The sequence below is a fragment of the Vanessa cardui genome, chromosome 21 (genome assembly GCF_905220365.1).
Source record: "Vanessa cardui chromosome 21, ilVanCard2.1, whole genome shotgun sequence".
Classification (NCBI taxonomy): domain Eukaryota; kingdom Metazoa; phylum Arthropoda; class Insecta; order Lepidoptera; family Nymphalidae; genus Vanessa; species Vanessa cardui.
In genome coordinates this window covers 8,411,987-8,430,521 of record NC_061143.1, presented here as the reverse complement: position 1 = coordinate 8,430,521, position 18,535 = coordinate 8,411,987, and the positions used below count along the sequence as shown (strand labels likewise).

General features: G+C 31.4%; 1 protein-coding gene across 9 annotated transcripts in view; it reads right to left on the bottom strand.

Moving 5' to 3' along the window:
* Window positions 1-3,354: 3,354 nt before the first annotated feature.
* Window positions 3,355-18,535, bottom strand: part of LOC124539041 — a 240,393-nt gene continuing 225,212 nt past the window's right edge. For all 9 annotated transcript variants that reach the window (XM_047116358.1, XM_047116360.1, XM_047116359.1 and 6 more), the window contains 6 exons: window positions 8,096-8,274; window positions 7,355-7,506; window positions 6,761-6,965; window positions 6,066-6,227; window positions 4,738-4,835; window positions 3,355-4,528 (listed from right to left, as the gene is read on the bottom strand). In XM_047116358.1, the coding sequence (XP_046972314.1) occupies window positions 4,288-4,528; window positions 4,738-4,835; window positions 6,066-6,227; window positions 6,761-6,965; window positions 7,355-7,506; window positions 8,096-8,274 (1,037 nt within the window). In that variant the 3' untranslated portion in view covers window positions 3,355-4,287. The remainder of the gene's footprint in view (window positions 4,529-4,737; window positions 4,836-6,065; window positions 6,228-6,760; window positions 6,966-7,354; window positions 7,507-8,095; window positions 8,275-18,535) is intronic.

Genomic DNA, 18,535 nt, shown 5'->3' with positions numbered 1-18,535 from the left:
TGACAAAAATTGGGTCTAAGAAAGCTTAGCTGTATAAAAAAAATAACAATTAAATAATAATTAATAGCGCTTGTTATATATACATTATAATAACAACAAAACAAAAAAAATAGATACAAGGAATAATAATTGTAGCCAACAACTTCACTAATTTTGTCACAAATAAGTGTATTATATTAAAAAATAGGGAATTTACTCTTCATATGGCAACGCTGTGCACCCAGCATATACGTAATGTTGGTAGCACTAACCAATTTTTAAACCGAAGGTTACGTGTACACTATCAATATTTAATAAGGAATTACTTGTTATTATCAAAATATTACGAAGCTCAGCATGGTAAAATAATGTTAATCACATTTACGAAAGTAACCAAAAAGTAAGTATGTAAATAAAATGTAACAATTAATTTTATAATATAAAACAAATTTATACTACATTTTTAAAGAGTGAATTACCCATTATTATTAGTTGAGTCAGCAGTTACCTAAAAATATTTTATTTATGTTGGAAAATCATAGTATTAGAATAATTTTAGAAGTTACTGAATATTATTTCTTTATAGACTAACAATAACATCTGGTGGTTTATTTTTGATTATCCAATAACTTTTAAATTTAGCAAAAATATGTCTTCTACTGCTTTATTATTACAAAGTCGCTTACCGCAGGCTGTCCCTACGTATACTTAGATCTTAAAATTACGCAATGGATTACGATTTTTAATAGGCGGTTATATATTTTTAATAAGGCGGTTTTTTAATAGATAGATTGATTCAAGAGAAAGGTTTACATGCACAATATATCAGAGAAAGACTGATACTTACATGTATTTTTAGTTATTTTTATATATTGTTACGGACCTAATGTTAATAATTACTATGTAAAAATATACATTTGTAGTTACAAAACAAACAAACTGTCTGCGCGACTAAGTTATGCTAGCATATAATTATGCCGCGCATATAATTATTTACTCTACTACTGAATATCAATCGACAGGCCATAACTTTATCTTTTCAAAGATTGTCTTGTGATTTTTCGGGTCTCATCGACAGAACGTTGAAGTCTTCAAGGTATAGGATACGGTTTTTTCTCTATGGGAAACATTGATCACTTCACAGTAAGGCTGGTAACCCTAACTTAAAATAATATTTAAGTTAAATTTATGACGCTTGTAACACTATAAACGAACTACATTTGCCCTTTCTTAATTACATGCAATAATATATATCTACCCTCTTTACTACTATTGGGGTCCAGTTTGACCTTTAAAGACAGGAATGTCATTTGCCATGCAGCCATTTTGAAGAACTTCTCGACCGTGCGGTAGTGCCGAATAATTATATGTGAAAATTCGGTGATTAACTTAAGGGAGTCTAATTAATTTTACCCAAATTTTAAAAGTTCATAGTTGTGTGGTGTGATTACAAGTTATCCAGGATTTTGGATCGTTGAAATCCTACCCAAAGCACCAAGATACTAAAGAATTAGCCCATCAATGACCATTTAAGAAGAAAGAAGGTTTTCGCGGTACGGCTCCAACTACGAAGATGATCACAAAGGAATTTTCTTTCTGATTGAAGACAACTATTTAACATATTGGATATATAGTATAAATAATAAAACTTTTATTTTTAAAACATTTTTTTTATTTCCAATTCATAAAGCCAACACGATGTTATGCAACCTATATTATGCTCCCTTCCTTTAAAACAAAAATTTAAATGCAACAATAGCATGTCTCATACATTAACTTATACAAAACTTAATTAGAAAAGTTATAGAGATATGACACGATGTAGACGCATATTGAATTAAATTAAATACAGCAATTAAAAGTTAGTTTCCCATTTTTTTTTGCGTTTAAAACAACTCCTAATTGGGAACGCATTATTTCAATATTATAAAGATATAAAAGAAATGTGCATCCACACATTTTTCTAACAATTTAATGTAATCTACATTTATTATTACTTGATATATTTTAAAATAGTATTTTATTCAAAGTTTATAAAAATAATAATGATATTGATTGTAATTCAATTTTAGACATAATTAGAAACTTTTTTAAATTGATCTTTTTTTCCCTTTCTAATTTGTAAAAAAGATCAAAATTAAAGTAAGTAAGTTTCACCTTAATTATTTAACTTTTTAAGTGTTTCAATTTAGTTTATTTGGCGGGAAAACTTATATTTAATAATGTGTTGCTATTATTTTAATTTTTGTTTCATTAATTTAAAAGACGGTAAAATTAATTTTAAAATATTAACTATGTACTAATACTAGCAATATTAATAATAAAAAATATTTTATCCATTAATTTCACCGTATAGATATCATGCACATACTTAAAATAGAAGAAAACCTAATACAGATAATTATAACATAACATGCATTTCTGAATAGTATTTATTGAATTTGAATATAGATTCTTTTTCATACAATTTAACAAATCAAAAAACAGTATAGATTCGAAGAAATAGATCATTTGCTTGAATATATATTGTATTAAAAATTATAAATAGAAGTAACTTGAAAAATTGTAAAGAATTGACATAGCAAAATACAAGCCATAGATTTTCAGCTTACAAAATATAGGTAAAAACTAACCTTTTTCTTAAAAAATATATATTTAGGTAATAATTTTATATTTAAATTTGCTACGGCAACTCTTTAAATTTTCTCAAGTTGTTTTAAAATTTAAAATGTCATTCATTTAAAAAATATAAATAGCATATAAAATTATATAAATAAAATATCCAAAAACATTGTAGTGATACATAACATGTAAAAAAGTAATGTCATACTTTTATAATCTTATCAGTCTTAAAATATTATATATACTTTAGATAAGGCCACAAATATATATTAGGAAAGTAATATTATAGCTCATTTGTTTCATACATATAGTTTCAAATAGATAATAAATTATATATGTAATTTAATTATATAAATATTGTATAAGGTAATATTGTTTACCAAGTTATTCAAAGGGTATACTATAATTTCTTATTGAACATAATGTATAATATATGTATAGAAACCATTTTTAAGAAATGTATAATAGTTTCATTAAAAAAATATAGTACACACTGTTTAGTGATGGCCACGACAGATTATCGATAGAATCGATTTTAGGAACCGATTAAAATATGAAAGGTACTTGAAAATATGTCACTCTCAGCGCACATGTCACACACCTAACTTAAGTAACCTATTCATTACTTGTACTAAAATAGGTATACTTACATACAAACTTATAAATGTATGTGTTAGTAAATTATTACTAATGTTAGCTAATTTGAACTTCATCTGATACAGATGATTGTTTTTCGAACACTTTCTCTTTTAATTTATTTGAACTCTTGCTATGAGCAATCTGTGGTTCCTAATGTTAAATATGGTTCTAATAAAATGCAGACAATAACTTTAATTACTCTTTAGAGTTTGAATATGTCATATTCTCTTACTTTCATTATTTCTTCACGAAGCTTATGTTAAACCACTTCCCACACAAATAAGAAAACTATTTTTTCCATTATTTTTTTCATCATACAACATTGTCACACTGTTATATTTGTCATGTCACATAAGCCATTGAATACATTCTTATCGTTACGCCCTGAACCGTTATCGAATAATTAAATTCTATAACAAAAACTACCACTCAACCGAATCTAGCAGAAAAAGATTGATAATAATAAAATTATATTAGTACAACACTAATATTGGATGTTCTTGGTGTCACAACCTAAAAAAAAAGACTCACACTGTAGTTACTACGGCTTTGCTTATTCATTCAATTGAAGCTTAATAGCTAAAATTACCGACGCTAGAGTCTTTTTTCAGCCCTACAAAACAGCCTCTTCTTATTTCAAATAAATGAAGTAAATATTATTCAAGAGAAGTACATTTATCTTACTCCATTTATGAATTTTATACAATCCATTTGTATAAAACCGCCGGTGCATGTCTTGTGTTTCCAAACAGTTAAGACATTACTTGCAACTTGTTTTCATCTAAAATTCCATTTATCGATGAAAGCCAAGTCTCCAGTCTGTATATTAGCTAAAACTAGCTAAACGAAAATTATTGCTATTGCAACTCGTCACATTTGTGACTAAAATACGTATGCCAGTAGCATAATAGTATAATACTAGGTTAATTGTCATTTGGACTTACAAAAGAATATCTTTAACCTTCCGTTCAAGCGTGATTTAACTCATGTCACTTTGACACGTGTCACGCTGACAGCTCTGACACATTGACTTTTATAAAAGTGCGTTCAGACCGGTGGCGGTCCACGGACATAGCGCAGTTGCGGTGTTAACGTTTGTGCGAGTGAGTTCAAGGCGTCGCAACACCTCGGTCGCTCTACCAGCCAGGCTGCCAGCAGTAATGCCACTAGACACAGCTGTATGGGGATAGATGAGCGAAGGACGCGCCACACCCAGCCACTCCGAGGATTGTAATCGGGGTCACCAGCTCCAGTTTTATTTTTCGAAATAGCGATAGCGTGATCGCGTCTAGAAAAAAAAAAGTTAGGTGAAGTTCAATAATATTATATAATTAAAAAAAAAATGTTTTAAGACAAAATTCAATTTAGGTCTATGGCTGTACATATATATTTTCTAAATCATTATAAATGTAACAGATCAATTAAAATTTGACTTTGTAATCATAAAAAATAATTAATTGAAATTTTATAAAAGAGTAAGTAATTGGTTAAACTTACGACACTTCGTCGATTTTCAAGTCAGGGATATTCTGTTCGACCAGAGCACGGCAGGACTCTTGTAAGGTTTTTACTTCATTCTCTGTTTGCTCCATACGCTATAAACAATTAAAAATATTTTTAAGTTTCTACTGAAATAGATGGTTGAACTGATTTTATTTTATTTTAGAGTACATTATTGTTAGGTTAAAAATATGTCGACTAACTGAACTGATGGTTCGTAATATTATAACTCGAACCTTACAATTGTTTCCTATATGCAGACCAATAGAAATGAAAATCATTTACCATGCGCAATTACTTTTCAACTTGATACACCTATGTGGTCGTTGAATACTAGATAAAAGTAGACATAAAAAATAATAAAACTGAAAATATTCCGGATCCGAACCAGGGATTAGCCCTAAGTATTACTTTTAAAAAGTAATTACTGTCTGTAAGCAATAATTTAAATACTATTTTTGTGTAAGTAACTCCTTACAACAACAACAACAACAACAGCAGCCTCTAAATACTGCTGGGCTAAAGGCCTCCTCTCCCTTTAAGGAGAAGGTTTGGAACATATTCCACCACGCTGTTACAATGCGGGTTGGTGGAATGCATATGTGGCAGAATTTCAATGAAATTTGTCACATGCAGGTTTCCTCACGACGTTTTCCTTCACCGCTGAGCACGAGATGAATTATAAAGACAAATTAAGCACATGAAACAGCGGTGCGGTGTAAGATGCAGGCGTTCCAAACACTGGGCCATCTCGACTCAAAAATTAACTCCTTAAGGAGTCAATAATATTGTTAACTCGTCGTCTGTTAAATCTATTGCGGTGGCAATGTCGGAGCAGTGGAGGGTAGTCAATAATATTGTTAACTCGTCGTCTGTTAAATCTATTAGAGCAGTGGAGGGTGGATAACTCCTTAAGGAGTCAATAATATTGTTAACTCGTCGTCTGTTAAATCTATTAGAGCAGTGGAGGGTGGATAACTCCTTAAGGAGTCAATAATATTGTTAACTCGTCTGTTAAATCTATTAGAGCAGTGGAGGGTGGATAACTCCTTAAGGAGTCAATAATATTGTTAACTCGTCTGTTAAATCTATTAGAGCAGTGGAGGGTGGATAACTCCTTAAGGAGTCAATAATATTGTTAACTCGTCTGTTAAATCTATTAGAGCAGTGGAGGGTGGATAACTCCTTAAGGAGTCAATAATATTGTTAACTCGTCTGTTAAATCTATTAGAGCAGTGGAGGGTGGATAACTCCTTAAGGAGTCAATAATATTGTTAACTCATCTGTTAAATCTATTAGAGCAGTGGAGGGTGAGCGTGACTGACCTTGGCGATGGCGCGGTGCGCGGGCGAGTTGGGCGCGAGCGCGGCTTGTAGGCGTCGCGCCAGTTCCCGCAACGCGCCCAGCCGCCGCGCGCGCCCCCCCGCGCCCTCGCTGTCGCCGTCCGAGATGCCAGAGTCCGACAGCGAGTCGCACGTCGAGCCGCCCTGCGTTACCGGTAGTACATTAACACACATATCCTCATGTAAAAAGTTATCTATATACCTGCGTAACGGATAGTACAGAATACAGATTTACACACATTCCCTCATGTAAAAAGTTATCTATATACAATCGTTATTCATTGTTTTACTTAAGTTGGGTAAGGTAATTAGTATTTAATAATAAAAAAATATAAAGTTCACTCATTATATCGACAATGTCAATGTGTCGTTAACTGTGGGAGCTAAGATATACCATTCATTTTTAAATCACTGGTTTTCTATCTTTGGAATCGTAAATCAGCAGTGTTCCTTTTAGATGGTAGAAAAATTGTTAATTTTTCAGATGGCTTTCAAGCCGGTAATATTAATATATTCATTAAATCTCATATACGTACATTATTTAGTATCTAATCTCATATACTTTTAAATTCGAAAATTTGTATAACTTTCGTATGTAAATAAATAGGTATGAAAACCGATAGCTATTTCCAAGTTAAAACAAGTTACTTGTATCTTTGTTTAGATACGGTTAATACCTTTTTCTTATCGAGGAGCGATACGGCCAGCTGCCTGACGTGCGCGGCCAGCTCGGCGTGGTCCGCCAGCGCTGCACCGCGATCGCGCAGCGCTTGAAGAGTAGCGAGGTCGCCTCTTAAAGCGCCTTGCAATTCCCGCAATGCGCTTTCCCATTCCGCCCACGCACACACGGCCTTCTCCAGTGAGAGTAGCTCGTTAGATGTGCTGATATAAATAAGGACATAGGATTACTATTTAGATAATACAAATACGGGTCATTAGGCGATTCGTAAGTAGTAACAAATAAACTTTACGTCGAAAAGCAAGTCTTGTTTCCTGGCTTTGAAAGTAGGTAATTTCCTTGTTTTGATAAGATACCTTCGTCTAATATTGTAAGTAGATAAAAATATCTCAAAACAGAAGTTTAATAGTCAAAACTTTAAATACGAAATTATCTACTTTCCAAACGAATAGTAGCCAATTAGTCGTAGCAAATTATATAATTGGTGTCCTCAATTGAAGTGGAACACGAAAGGCAATTAATTTTAATTCTAATATCAAATAAAATGTACACAGACAAAACCCGGTTTCGTGTAAGTTATGAAAATAATTACCGTTGATGGGCGTCATCCCAGGCAGCCAGCAGTGCTGTCAGGTCTCCTGTCAGACCGCTGTCATCCGACTCCATTTCGCCGAGCGCGCGTCTCACGGAGACCGTAAGCTTGAGCATTGACACCTTGCATTCTAGCAGGCGGGAAAGACGCTCCTATGGAAAAGAAAAATATCGTTACATTTTTAATAGACCTGACAGCTTAGACAATTTTTTCGGAGATAAAAAATCTATTGTTTACAGTTGACTAATGATACTTTAATTTGTTGACGATCGAAATGCTTAAAGACGTTTATTTTTTTATGGAAATATACTTGCTTGATAATATATTTGTACTAATTGTTGGCATATAGTTCAATAACATCTAAGTCCTTGCAACATTCGTCGACAGTTTATGTATATTAATATATTCTTGACAAATATTTAACATGATAATATGCATTTAATTTAATCATATTGGTTTGATTTCTTAGTAATTAAGGACAAATATGAATTCTGCTAAGATGTTTATGAATAAATAATTTTAAAAAAAGTTAAGCGATTCCAAAATTCGAAACAACTACTGGATTAAAAATTAAAAAATGTATCAATAAAACTACAAGACAAGACCGATTATACCAAAACTTAAAATGATCATTTAGTTTTTTAGTTTTTGAGAAATTCGTGAAAAAACTTACAAATGTACATTTACAAAATTAAGCACACGTGATTGGAAGCCTAAATGGGAAAAAATACATATGCTCACTTTAAGCTCCTCGATCCTTCTATGAAGCTGGGCTCGGGTGTGCGGCTGTGGAGCGCAATCACCAGGCTCGCAGATGTCGTCAAGAGTTTCTCTCAACGCGGTGATTTCGCGTCGCAGACGTCTTGCGCTACCACGTCGAATTGCGGCCGCGCGGAGCGCTGACCATCGCGCTGACACAGCTGCAGACGAAATATAACACGCTTGATATTTTGACAAATAATAAAATGATATAATTTAATCTATTAAAATATCTGATGCTCATACAAGTCTAGATTAATATTATAAATGTGAAGGTTTCACGATCAAACCGCTGAAACGAATTTGATGGAATTTAGAATGAAGCAAATTTGAAGTCCAAGAAAGATATGTCGTTTTAGTAGCTTATGGGCTACTTTTGTACGCGAGCGACTACTAGTGTCTTTAATTTGTAAAATAGCTTAGTTATTATTTAAATTCATGTTCAAAAATAATTTAAGTAGAGTACATGAACGTTTCCAATTGTTTGTAATTCGTTCATACGCATTAGCCTGGTTAAACAGTTGATCATTATGCAAATGTTAGCATTTCGATAAGCGAGTAATTTGTGAAAACCAAAAACGTTTCGTTAAAAGAACATTTTGTAATACATATATATTTTAAACGTACAAAATGAATTCTTCCTTAAATCATTGATAAACAACCCATTGAGGGTTGTATTCGACATTTGAAACAAATAGTTCGCTATTCATAAACATGTAGAGCTATTCAAATCCATATTTGAACGTTGAAGGCGTCAAGTCTCACACAAAGGCCGTACAGAAATAGCCGTCCATACAAATACATTACTTAGATTCAAATGGAGATGTTCAGATGCTGGTATTTAACTTACGCGTGCAGACATGCGAAATAATGCGAGTTCTAAGGTATCTAAACCTTCAATATTTATATACTTTCCACGCGTTAGTCACACACGCACACATACGCATATATAAATACATACATACATCTATAATATTATTTTGTTTCAAAGATTTCTCTCAACGATGTTTACATTCCTTTATAAACTTAACTATAAAAGACTTGCTCAAGATTGTAATTTGAAATGTATGGCATTTCACGAGCATCATACCAGCTTTGAATACTCAAAGTTAATCCAAAAAGAAGACGATCAAAAAATTTAAAAGAAATGACGTAAGCCTTATATATAGACATGTGATTTTTACAACGCGAAGGCAATAACTCTATAAGTGCCATTGTTCTGGCACAAAACCAACATGCAATGATACATACATTAACCCAGTAACTCGCATAACTCTAATATTGCCAGTGCAGGCGACCTACATAGTGCCAGAGTATGTGCCAGGCACATCAGCTGAATGTAAACAAAGTATTTTTAACGGTACACCTTGATTATGTTTAAACTCAAGTCCTATAACGGAAGATTAATTTTATTTATATTCCGGTTTAAGTATACATTTACAGGGGAATACTAAAAGATAAAGATAGATGTAGTATATGGCAATATTAAAGATATGGGTACTTAAGTTAAATAAGTATCCTAGAATGGGTGAGAAAGGGTAGAAATTAGAAGAATGTATGGAGATTATTGCGCCTTTACTAGATGAGATTTAAAAGTTTAATTAATTATTACGTTATAACAACGACGTCAAATTTAATCAAAATCAAGATTGGATTGCGAATAAGTTATTTAAAATCAAATTATCTAATCTACTTAGCTTTATTATAGTTTTATTACAAAATATTTGTATTTTTAAAGATAATTTAAATTCATCAGTAATTAATCCTATTCGTTATTTTATATTAAATAATTTCGAACATCAGCTAGATATAAATATTATAGTTTTAGAAGATATAAATATTTATAATAGCAACATTAAATGTAATGTAAAGTAAAGTATTAAGTAAAAGTGTGCAAATATAGTTTTGACATCTAAAGAAGAATTTTCAGAGAGAGGCAATTTCAGGGTTTCTGGACAAGAATCAAACAAAAAATTCTAAGATTGATAAATATAAAGAATTTGTAAGATAAGTTTGGAAGCAAGTTTAAATGAAATTTATACTTTAAAGGAAAAACGAGACAATAAAAAAAGTGGACTAAGTTCAACGCGCTGGTGTGTTCAGCGTAAAAAACTCAAAGTGACGAGTGTTTAAAAGAAATCTGTATTTGTAAAGACATTAAAGAACATCATGAAATATTATAGCCTGCCTAACGGGTTCTGGAGTTATATAAGGACATCGCGACGAAAAAAGAGAGTGACAAGGCGTCTTAATCAATTAAATACAAACATCTCACTAGAACTTTATTATTGATTAATTATTTATATTAAAACGACGATTATAAGAAAAAAACCGTAAATTAAGATAAATGAGAAGATGTATTAGCGCTAATTAACTGAATATTAAATAAATTTAAATGTAATAGCCGATACGGCGATATGCTATTAGCTTCTCTGATATAGGAAGATGGTAATTACTTACACAGCAGACTTTGATTAAAGCAATCTTGCACACATATAATATACATCTGAAATAGCTTAGCAATTATGATATTATACATGTATTGAACATTATAAAACGTTTTAAATCGAATTATCTGTTAATAAATGTTGTAAATTGAAATAATATTTTGTTTAAAAATAAAATTGTAGTTTACTAAGACTGGTATTTTTAATAGTTATTTTAGGACGAGGCAAGTATCCCGGCTGACTAACACAGATATTTGAGTCTGTTAAGATCATAAATAAGGGTGACAAAAGACATTTCATGTGAACACGATTATAATAGGCGCACTAAATGGCACAAGGTCCATGAACTTGCCTGTAATGCACGATAAACTAACGAATTGATGCTAGACGTCAACGATCTGATACTTGATGACTTTATAAAACACGTTTGCACTCGCCGAGCAGATTATCTTCTACCTAGAATATTTTTCTAGTAACTTATTTAAAAAACTACTTTTTGTACGGCAGATTATAAGGTACTTATATATTTTAAGCATTCCAAATCATTCCAAATTGTACTGATTGAATCTTTTTGAAAACCTTCATATCATTCTTGTATCTCCTAATCTTCATAAATTTTCTTGAGTTAATTCATTGCTAACTATCTACAAATTTTTGAAACGCTTTTCATGTCTTTAATTTTAAGACGAAAAATATGAAAACAAAAGTCGCCCGTTGAAATGACAATTCATTTATCGAATATAGTAATCCGTAGAGAAACTAAAAACAATGGAAATTGATACATTAGTTGAGCCTTCCTGTTGAGATACATACTAGAAACAAGAATCATCCATCATCACCAACATCATCCAAATGTCGAATATGGTGATGTATGATGGAGTTTGGCCGATTTTGTACTCAGAAACATTGGATTAAACGTATGTGCCAATAGGGCATCACGGCTCCTCTAGTTAAAATATGTATTCAGATTATACATTACAGTGAACTAAATGGTCGTCAAACGTCAATTGTTTCGAGGATCGATTTGGTGAATAATCAACAAGCAAATTGCGTTCCGCAGGAAACCAATTTGTGTTCCGTGGCCGACGAGTCGTCGTCGAATTCAATGACCCAGTACTCCCTGTCGAGTGGATAATTTGCAAATTGAACATGTACCAGTAACTTATGACGGAGTTTGATCCAATGATCATGGAAGTTATTAATTAGATTATAGTTTATCAATTTTTAAAGATTCTTGGTTACAATATACCGAGTATTTTTATTAGAATATATCCAACAATTTTCATGAGATCCAAATCTTACGTACTGTGAAAAATTGTGTATTCGATGGCCTCTGGCCTTTTGCTATTCATAAGAATTTTAATGACGTACAGATATTTGCAATACACATGACCTTTAACCTATTTACGTAATACGCATCGAATGTATAGGTATTTTCGATTTACAATTACATTATTTCCGAATATATTATTCCGTAGATTTATTAAAATTTATCACAAAACATTGGAATTGAAATACAGCTGAAAGGAAATTGTAAGCGTTATTTCCACAGCATTGCGTGAGCTTGATACACTCAGATGCAAATATCTTCGAGTAATGGAGAGGTATGTCCAGTCCGTTACGACACATCCTCAACGTATAAGTGGTGAAAGCAAACAAATTGTATAAGGTGTTATATGCTCAACGGTAAGTCAATGGCATCGAATATGTATGGAGAGAAAATTCCGTCTGGAAAAGTTCTAAATTTAAATATTGCGAGACATTTTAGAAAATTTAACATAACACGTTTGACACATCGTGAAAATTAACAGCTAAACAACTCACGTTCATATTTCATTATAATTATAAGTCTAATTATTTTTTCACATTAAATATAACACCGTTTATATCATGAGCACGACACGAACACTGTACCTGGGTAAGGCGGGAAATAATTCCGATCCATTATGACAGTGTCAACTCGATCGTGCGCGGGAGTCGACGAGGCGGCAAGGTCAAAACTGCAGCAATATTAAAACAGTTCTTTGTTCTTGATGAAGCCTCTATTGCAACCACATAGAGACTATATCGATTTGGCATAAACATCCTAATCGTTGTCGGAAAATTTTAAATATACACATGCTAAAAAGCAAGAAGGGTACTTATTGTAATGTATACGTAAGGTGTAAATTGTCTTGAAACTATCTGAGACAACCGCAAATAGATTGTCACAGACGGGAAACTAACGTTAGTTTAGAAACAATCTATTAATGCAATACGTTTGAAAATAGACCTTATTTCTTAAGCAAATGACGTTCTGTAAGTGTAAATAATATGCATTGCAATACACCAGACAGGTAGTCAGTGTCGAATGCTAGGTGACCTCGTTATTAAAGAAATTATTTTTAGTTTCGACAAATCAATAAGGCCAATAAATTGCAACGTTTGTTCTTTGAACAAAACATAGTTTTTGAAAGACTCAATCCTAAAATAAGCATTGATGTAGCAAGATTACTAAATAAAATACGATGGAATAGGTTATCGCGAAATAACCAAGTGACTTTCAACCTTCTGCAATTAACCCAAATATAATAATCGTGAACCAGACGAGATCTATTGAATCTTCCTTCAATTTTGATTTTGCAGCAAATAATTTTAATTGCCATTGCAAAAATGGCTATCAGTCTGATGACATGCAACACTGGTCCAGTCATTCACCTTTAAAATTCCGCTATGCAGGCGATTAGTAAAGCATTTCATACCAAAAATGATGCAGGAACTGCTCACGTGAGTAAAATAATAAATTACGTAAGTAATTCAATCACGTAAGCTTATTACGGTGTCGAATCAATCGGATCGATATAATAGGAGCGAATTCCTATTATTATCATCATATTATCTAAAATTATCTTTTATGTAAGCTATTTGAAGTAGAGAAGAGAAATGCTGGATTTTTATTGAAATTAATTCTTAGTTTTCTTTTAATATTTAAATTGCAAAACTTTATAAAATATTTCCTTATTCAATCATTTAATATCACCAATGATAAATTACTGGTGTTATTATAACTTTGTTCGTAGTAAATCTGTTTCCAGCAGCGATCAAGACGGTATGACTACGTAATAATTATAATGAATGCCGTTATATAAGTTATATTTTAAGTACAATTTATGAAAGAGCCAAAATAGTAAAAAAAAACCTTGAAAATAATCGAAAACTTTATTTTATTGTTAATGCATTGATCAACAGGAGGTTCTCAATCATCCGGTACAATGTAATCTCCGGAGTTCTGTTATAGGCTACTGTTCTAGTTGTATACAAGGTCATTTGCATGAACAAATTGACGTATCACAATCCGTTGGCACGAATGTATCTGCCACGGGTTGCGTAAGCGAATGCATTTGTGCAATTGCAAAATGATCGTCAGATAATGGACTCCGAGAAAAAGTCGATTCTCTCTCGACCTAGTTTTGAAAGCTCGATGAAAACGACGCATCATCTTCAGAATAATTCGCTTTAATGCTTCTTAATCGATTATTGAACGATATGTTTCTCAGTCGTATGCACTAATACGATAACAATCACTTAAGATACATGTTTTATATTCTGGTTTAGCGTATATAATAATAAAATTGATTTACGTTATTTTCTTGGAGAGGTATTAGTTTATTAAATTAAATTTGAATCCCAAGAACTGCTGAAATTGTGGACACTCGCTACTTTAGGGCTTTTTTATTTTCATTTTTCTATTTTATAAGTTAACAATAAGTTGATTCAACAATGCGCTTTTAAGTTAAACAATACATGTATTTCAATGATTAAATAGTCTATACAATAAAAAAGATGAAAAACATTTTATGACTGACTTTATGAAATTATGCTCTTTATATATTTCTTATTGTTTTTTTTTTCACATATTTTATTTTTTATTAATATGTAAATATGTTTATGATAAAACTTTACACATTTATATGAATAAGCCGAACGAATTTTGTATCGCGTAAACTCTTTAAATAAATATATTGAAATTGCCTTACAAAGATACGTTTTCATGTTAGAATACTAAAATAGCTCGGGTTGATCACAAACCCAAGCTTTATTTAGCTAAGTTGTATTACTAAGAGGTTCAGAAGCAAACACGTGGGTGAGTATGCATTACGAAAATGTTAATGATATTCTATTTAACTTTGTTTCGTTAACATTTATCTGAAACGCATTTGAGAGAAGCCGAGATGGTCTAGTCAACAGAATAAGCTTACCTGAGCTAGGGTTTAAACCTAGGCTTTCATATGCCTTTATGTATTCATATATATATAAAGGGATATTAAGACTGGAAATACACTTGTCTTGCATTTGTTTTACTTACTAATAATAAAGAAAGAAAGGAATAAAAGTTTATAATGACACGAGACACAATAAAAAGTATAAAAATATTTAAAAAAAGGAAAATAACTAAAATAAAAAAAAATATGAATAATTATAACTACTAACTTAATCTAAAAAAAAATCTCTAAAAACTAAATAATTAATAAAAATTATACTTCATATATTTAAATGGCCTTAAAAACTAAAGCCTTCAATGTTTAACCAATGTCAATAAACGATATATTGTTATGACGTCATCACAATTCTCAAAATAAATCTGATGTCACTCGTATTTAAAAATAAATGTAAGTACATTTTTAAATATAGAATGATGTATAGCATATAACGATCGTACATTTCGAATTAAGACTAAATACAGGCTGTGCTATTAACAAAGTAACAAGAGAAACCTTCGATGCTAATAATGAGGAGCGTAGGAGTTGTTGTAGGCGCGACTACGGTCAAGTACACCATTTACTGAGTCGTATGTTTGTTCAAAAATATCATAATATTGTGACTCGTACAGTGCAATTAATTGTTCATCTTATAGAACGTAGTGTAAGAAATAATCTTATAGTTAGGGTACGTTTTAATTAAATATTTATCCAAAAAGTTTATACTGACGATATGATGACGATTATGTGAAGTGGTAGGTTACCGGTGAACGAACAAAATGTCCTAAAAGATCATAAAGATTTAATTCTGCATTTAATGCTTAAAAATAAGTAAGATATAATGGAAAAGATGGACGCTATAGCAGAAAATATCGATTATTTTGGAAATAATAAAACAATGTATTTTTAATTCTAACTTTACTTGGTGGTAGGACTTGCGAGCCCGTTTAGCTACCACCCACTTATCGATTATTCTATCGCTAAGCAGCAATTCTTGTTTCATTGTTGTGTTCCGGTTTGAAGGGTGAACCTACTGGCAAAAGGGACATAACATCTTAGTTCCCAAATTCAGTGGCGAATTGACGACGAAAAAAATGATTAATTATTTTTACGGCGTCAATATGATCACCAACCTAAAGTGCAACCACCATTTGACCTGATGCCTGCCTATGCCACAAAAATAAAAAAAAACGTTTGAAGGCCTCCATTGGTCTACCACTTGGCTTCATTTGTCTTTTTCCACCACTGATTAAGGATATTCTGACAGTACCTAATTAAAAATTTTAACATATAAATCCACGTAAGGAAAAACTGTTTTTTGTAGATTGTACACAAAGAACAAGTACAAAGTAATGAAATATATCAGATGAAACTTACCTATTTCGTCATTATTGTTATTACTCGTAGCGATTGTAAGACTCATTTTTGACATATTGTTTGAACAAGTGATATACTTTAACACTGTTTTTAAGATATAGTTCTCATGTTTGTATTGATACTATATAACGTTTTATTTATACTGAGCTCACTTTTCTGTTATCAATACTAATATTTTAAGAAGATATAATTTGTTTGTTTGCATTTAGGGGACAATCTCCGGAACTAATGATCCAAATGTATAATTTATTTACTGGTTAGTGCTGCAAATTATATTTAAATTATATAATTATCTTATCTAATAAATGGTACCCGTGCGAATTCGGAGCATGACACTAGTTGCATATATATAATTAGTTATCTTAGTAAGTAAATATTTTATATTCTACCACACTACCACAAAGAGTTAGATAAGTCTGATATGAATAACTAGTTATAAAAGTTTTTCATACTCGAAACAAGCGAAGCATTAAACGTTCAACGCTTACATTAAATTGAGAAAAATGTTTCTTTTGTATTAAAAATATGAAATGAACGAATCTTGAATCTACTTTAATTTCAATACAATTTCTGTTACACATAATAATTATTATGGCAGAATCTTTGCGCCCTTTGCATTACATAGCGAAAAGAAATATTGTTAGATTTTTTTTAAATTCGCTACAAACAATTTCTAGTCAGACAAATATTTTAATATGCAATTTCACACAGTCGAGAAAGCGATGCCTCACGTTAGACAATGCTCGTATATTTATGAATAAGTATAATTATATAAGAAATAGCGGTTATGCGTGGGAGAGTTTTATTGACAGATGTTTATGATTATCAATTTTGTCCAAGACTCGAGAAATTGAATAGTATGACAGTTGCATCACATATGAAGAAATTTCAGTCTTATCACGAGTTATCATAAAGACAACGCTAATATTTTACTAAACACAAATATTTGATACATTATAATCTTTAAATATATCTAATACGAGATAACTTATCGACATGTACACACACTTAAGTCTCTGTGAAACTATTAATTAGCAAATGGTCGACTAAAATCAACTAACACATAAGACATGTCTAATGGAATTTAGCTAGTTTTAGATGATTTCTAAATAGAAAACAGTTTATACAATGCAAAAGAAGTATCCGAGAGAGATAGCGGTACACGAGATGAACTAGAATAGCCGGTCGGATAACCGTTACAACCTGACAAACTCAATTAATCGACGAATTAATCTCGAGTCGAGCAACAATACACTGATTAATCGCACCGCTCGAAGTCAGGAAACGATTGCATTTGTTTCTAAAAGCAAAACAATAGTCTTCTTAAATATTGCTCACGTAACCATAACGTAACCATTGTCATTCTAATATAAAATGTAAAAGCAAACTCTTTAAAATCAAGCTTCTGATCGATATTGCACTTAAGACAATTTTGTCATCAGAACTAAAAAGTTTGCAAGACGTAAATCAGTCGAGAGTAACTGGTTTTAAATTCACTTGCGTGATTTGATCCACGTGTAGTTAAATGAGATCTTGTTATATATTCTCACTTCTACCAAGATGCTCAGATTTATTTTCAGAATATTTTTAATAACGTATACCAATCACTAATATTCTTATTCACAATTTTTTTACAACATACAGTATATAAATAAACATGTATCCGCATTCTGATCGTATCATTTAATTTGCATGTTATGTGATAAGACATAATTATTATGATAATTAAAACCATTTTCTACATTTGACCCTAAATAATTTAAACTGTTATGTAAGTAACGTAAACAGTAACGTAAAGTTATTAGTTACGTAATACTAAAGTATAGTAAAATAAAAAAGCATATTTCATTCGATTTACTTAAGAAAATATAGAATGTTACAAATAACTACTTATAAAATACTCGACATGAAACGATAAATACGGTTTATAAGGCTCGTTTCGCGTTACCTCATTTCCGGTCCAAATATTTTAAAAAGGACCGTTAAATCGCATGCAAAACAGGCTTCGGTCTTATCGAGTGGCGTATGGTGAAACTTAACCTCCACTTTCCTTTAGTCGAAGGGTAACATTAAGAACGGTAATGCCATTGATTTGATTAATTACAGATCAGCGACCAATCGTGAATCACAGGATTTAGATTATCACGCAACACTGCAATTATGTCATACAGATTATCATGATGGTATTAATTGAATTCTGAACGTATTAATTTTATCTTAATTATTAATTTTTGTTTTAGATTCCAAGTATAATTGAGTTACATTTCACACACGAAAAAGTCCCGTAATTTCACGAAATGAAAATGTAGCGAGCGAATTTTTTGTAACTTGTTTACGAAACTGGTTCGAACAAGATATTT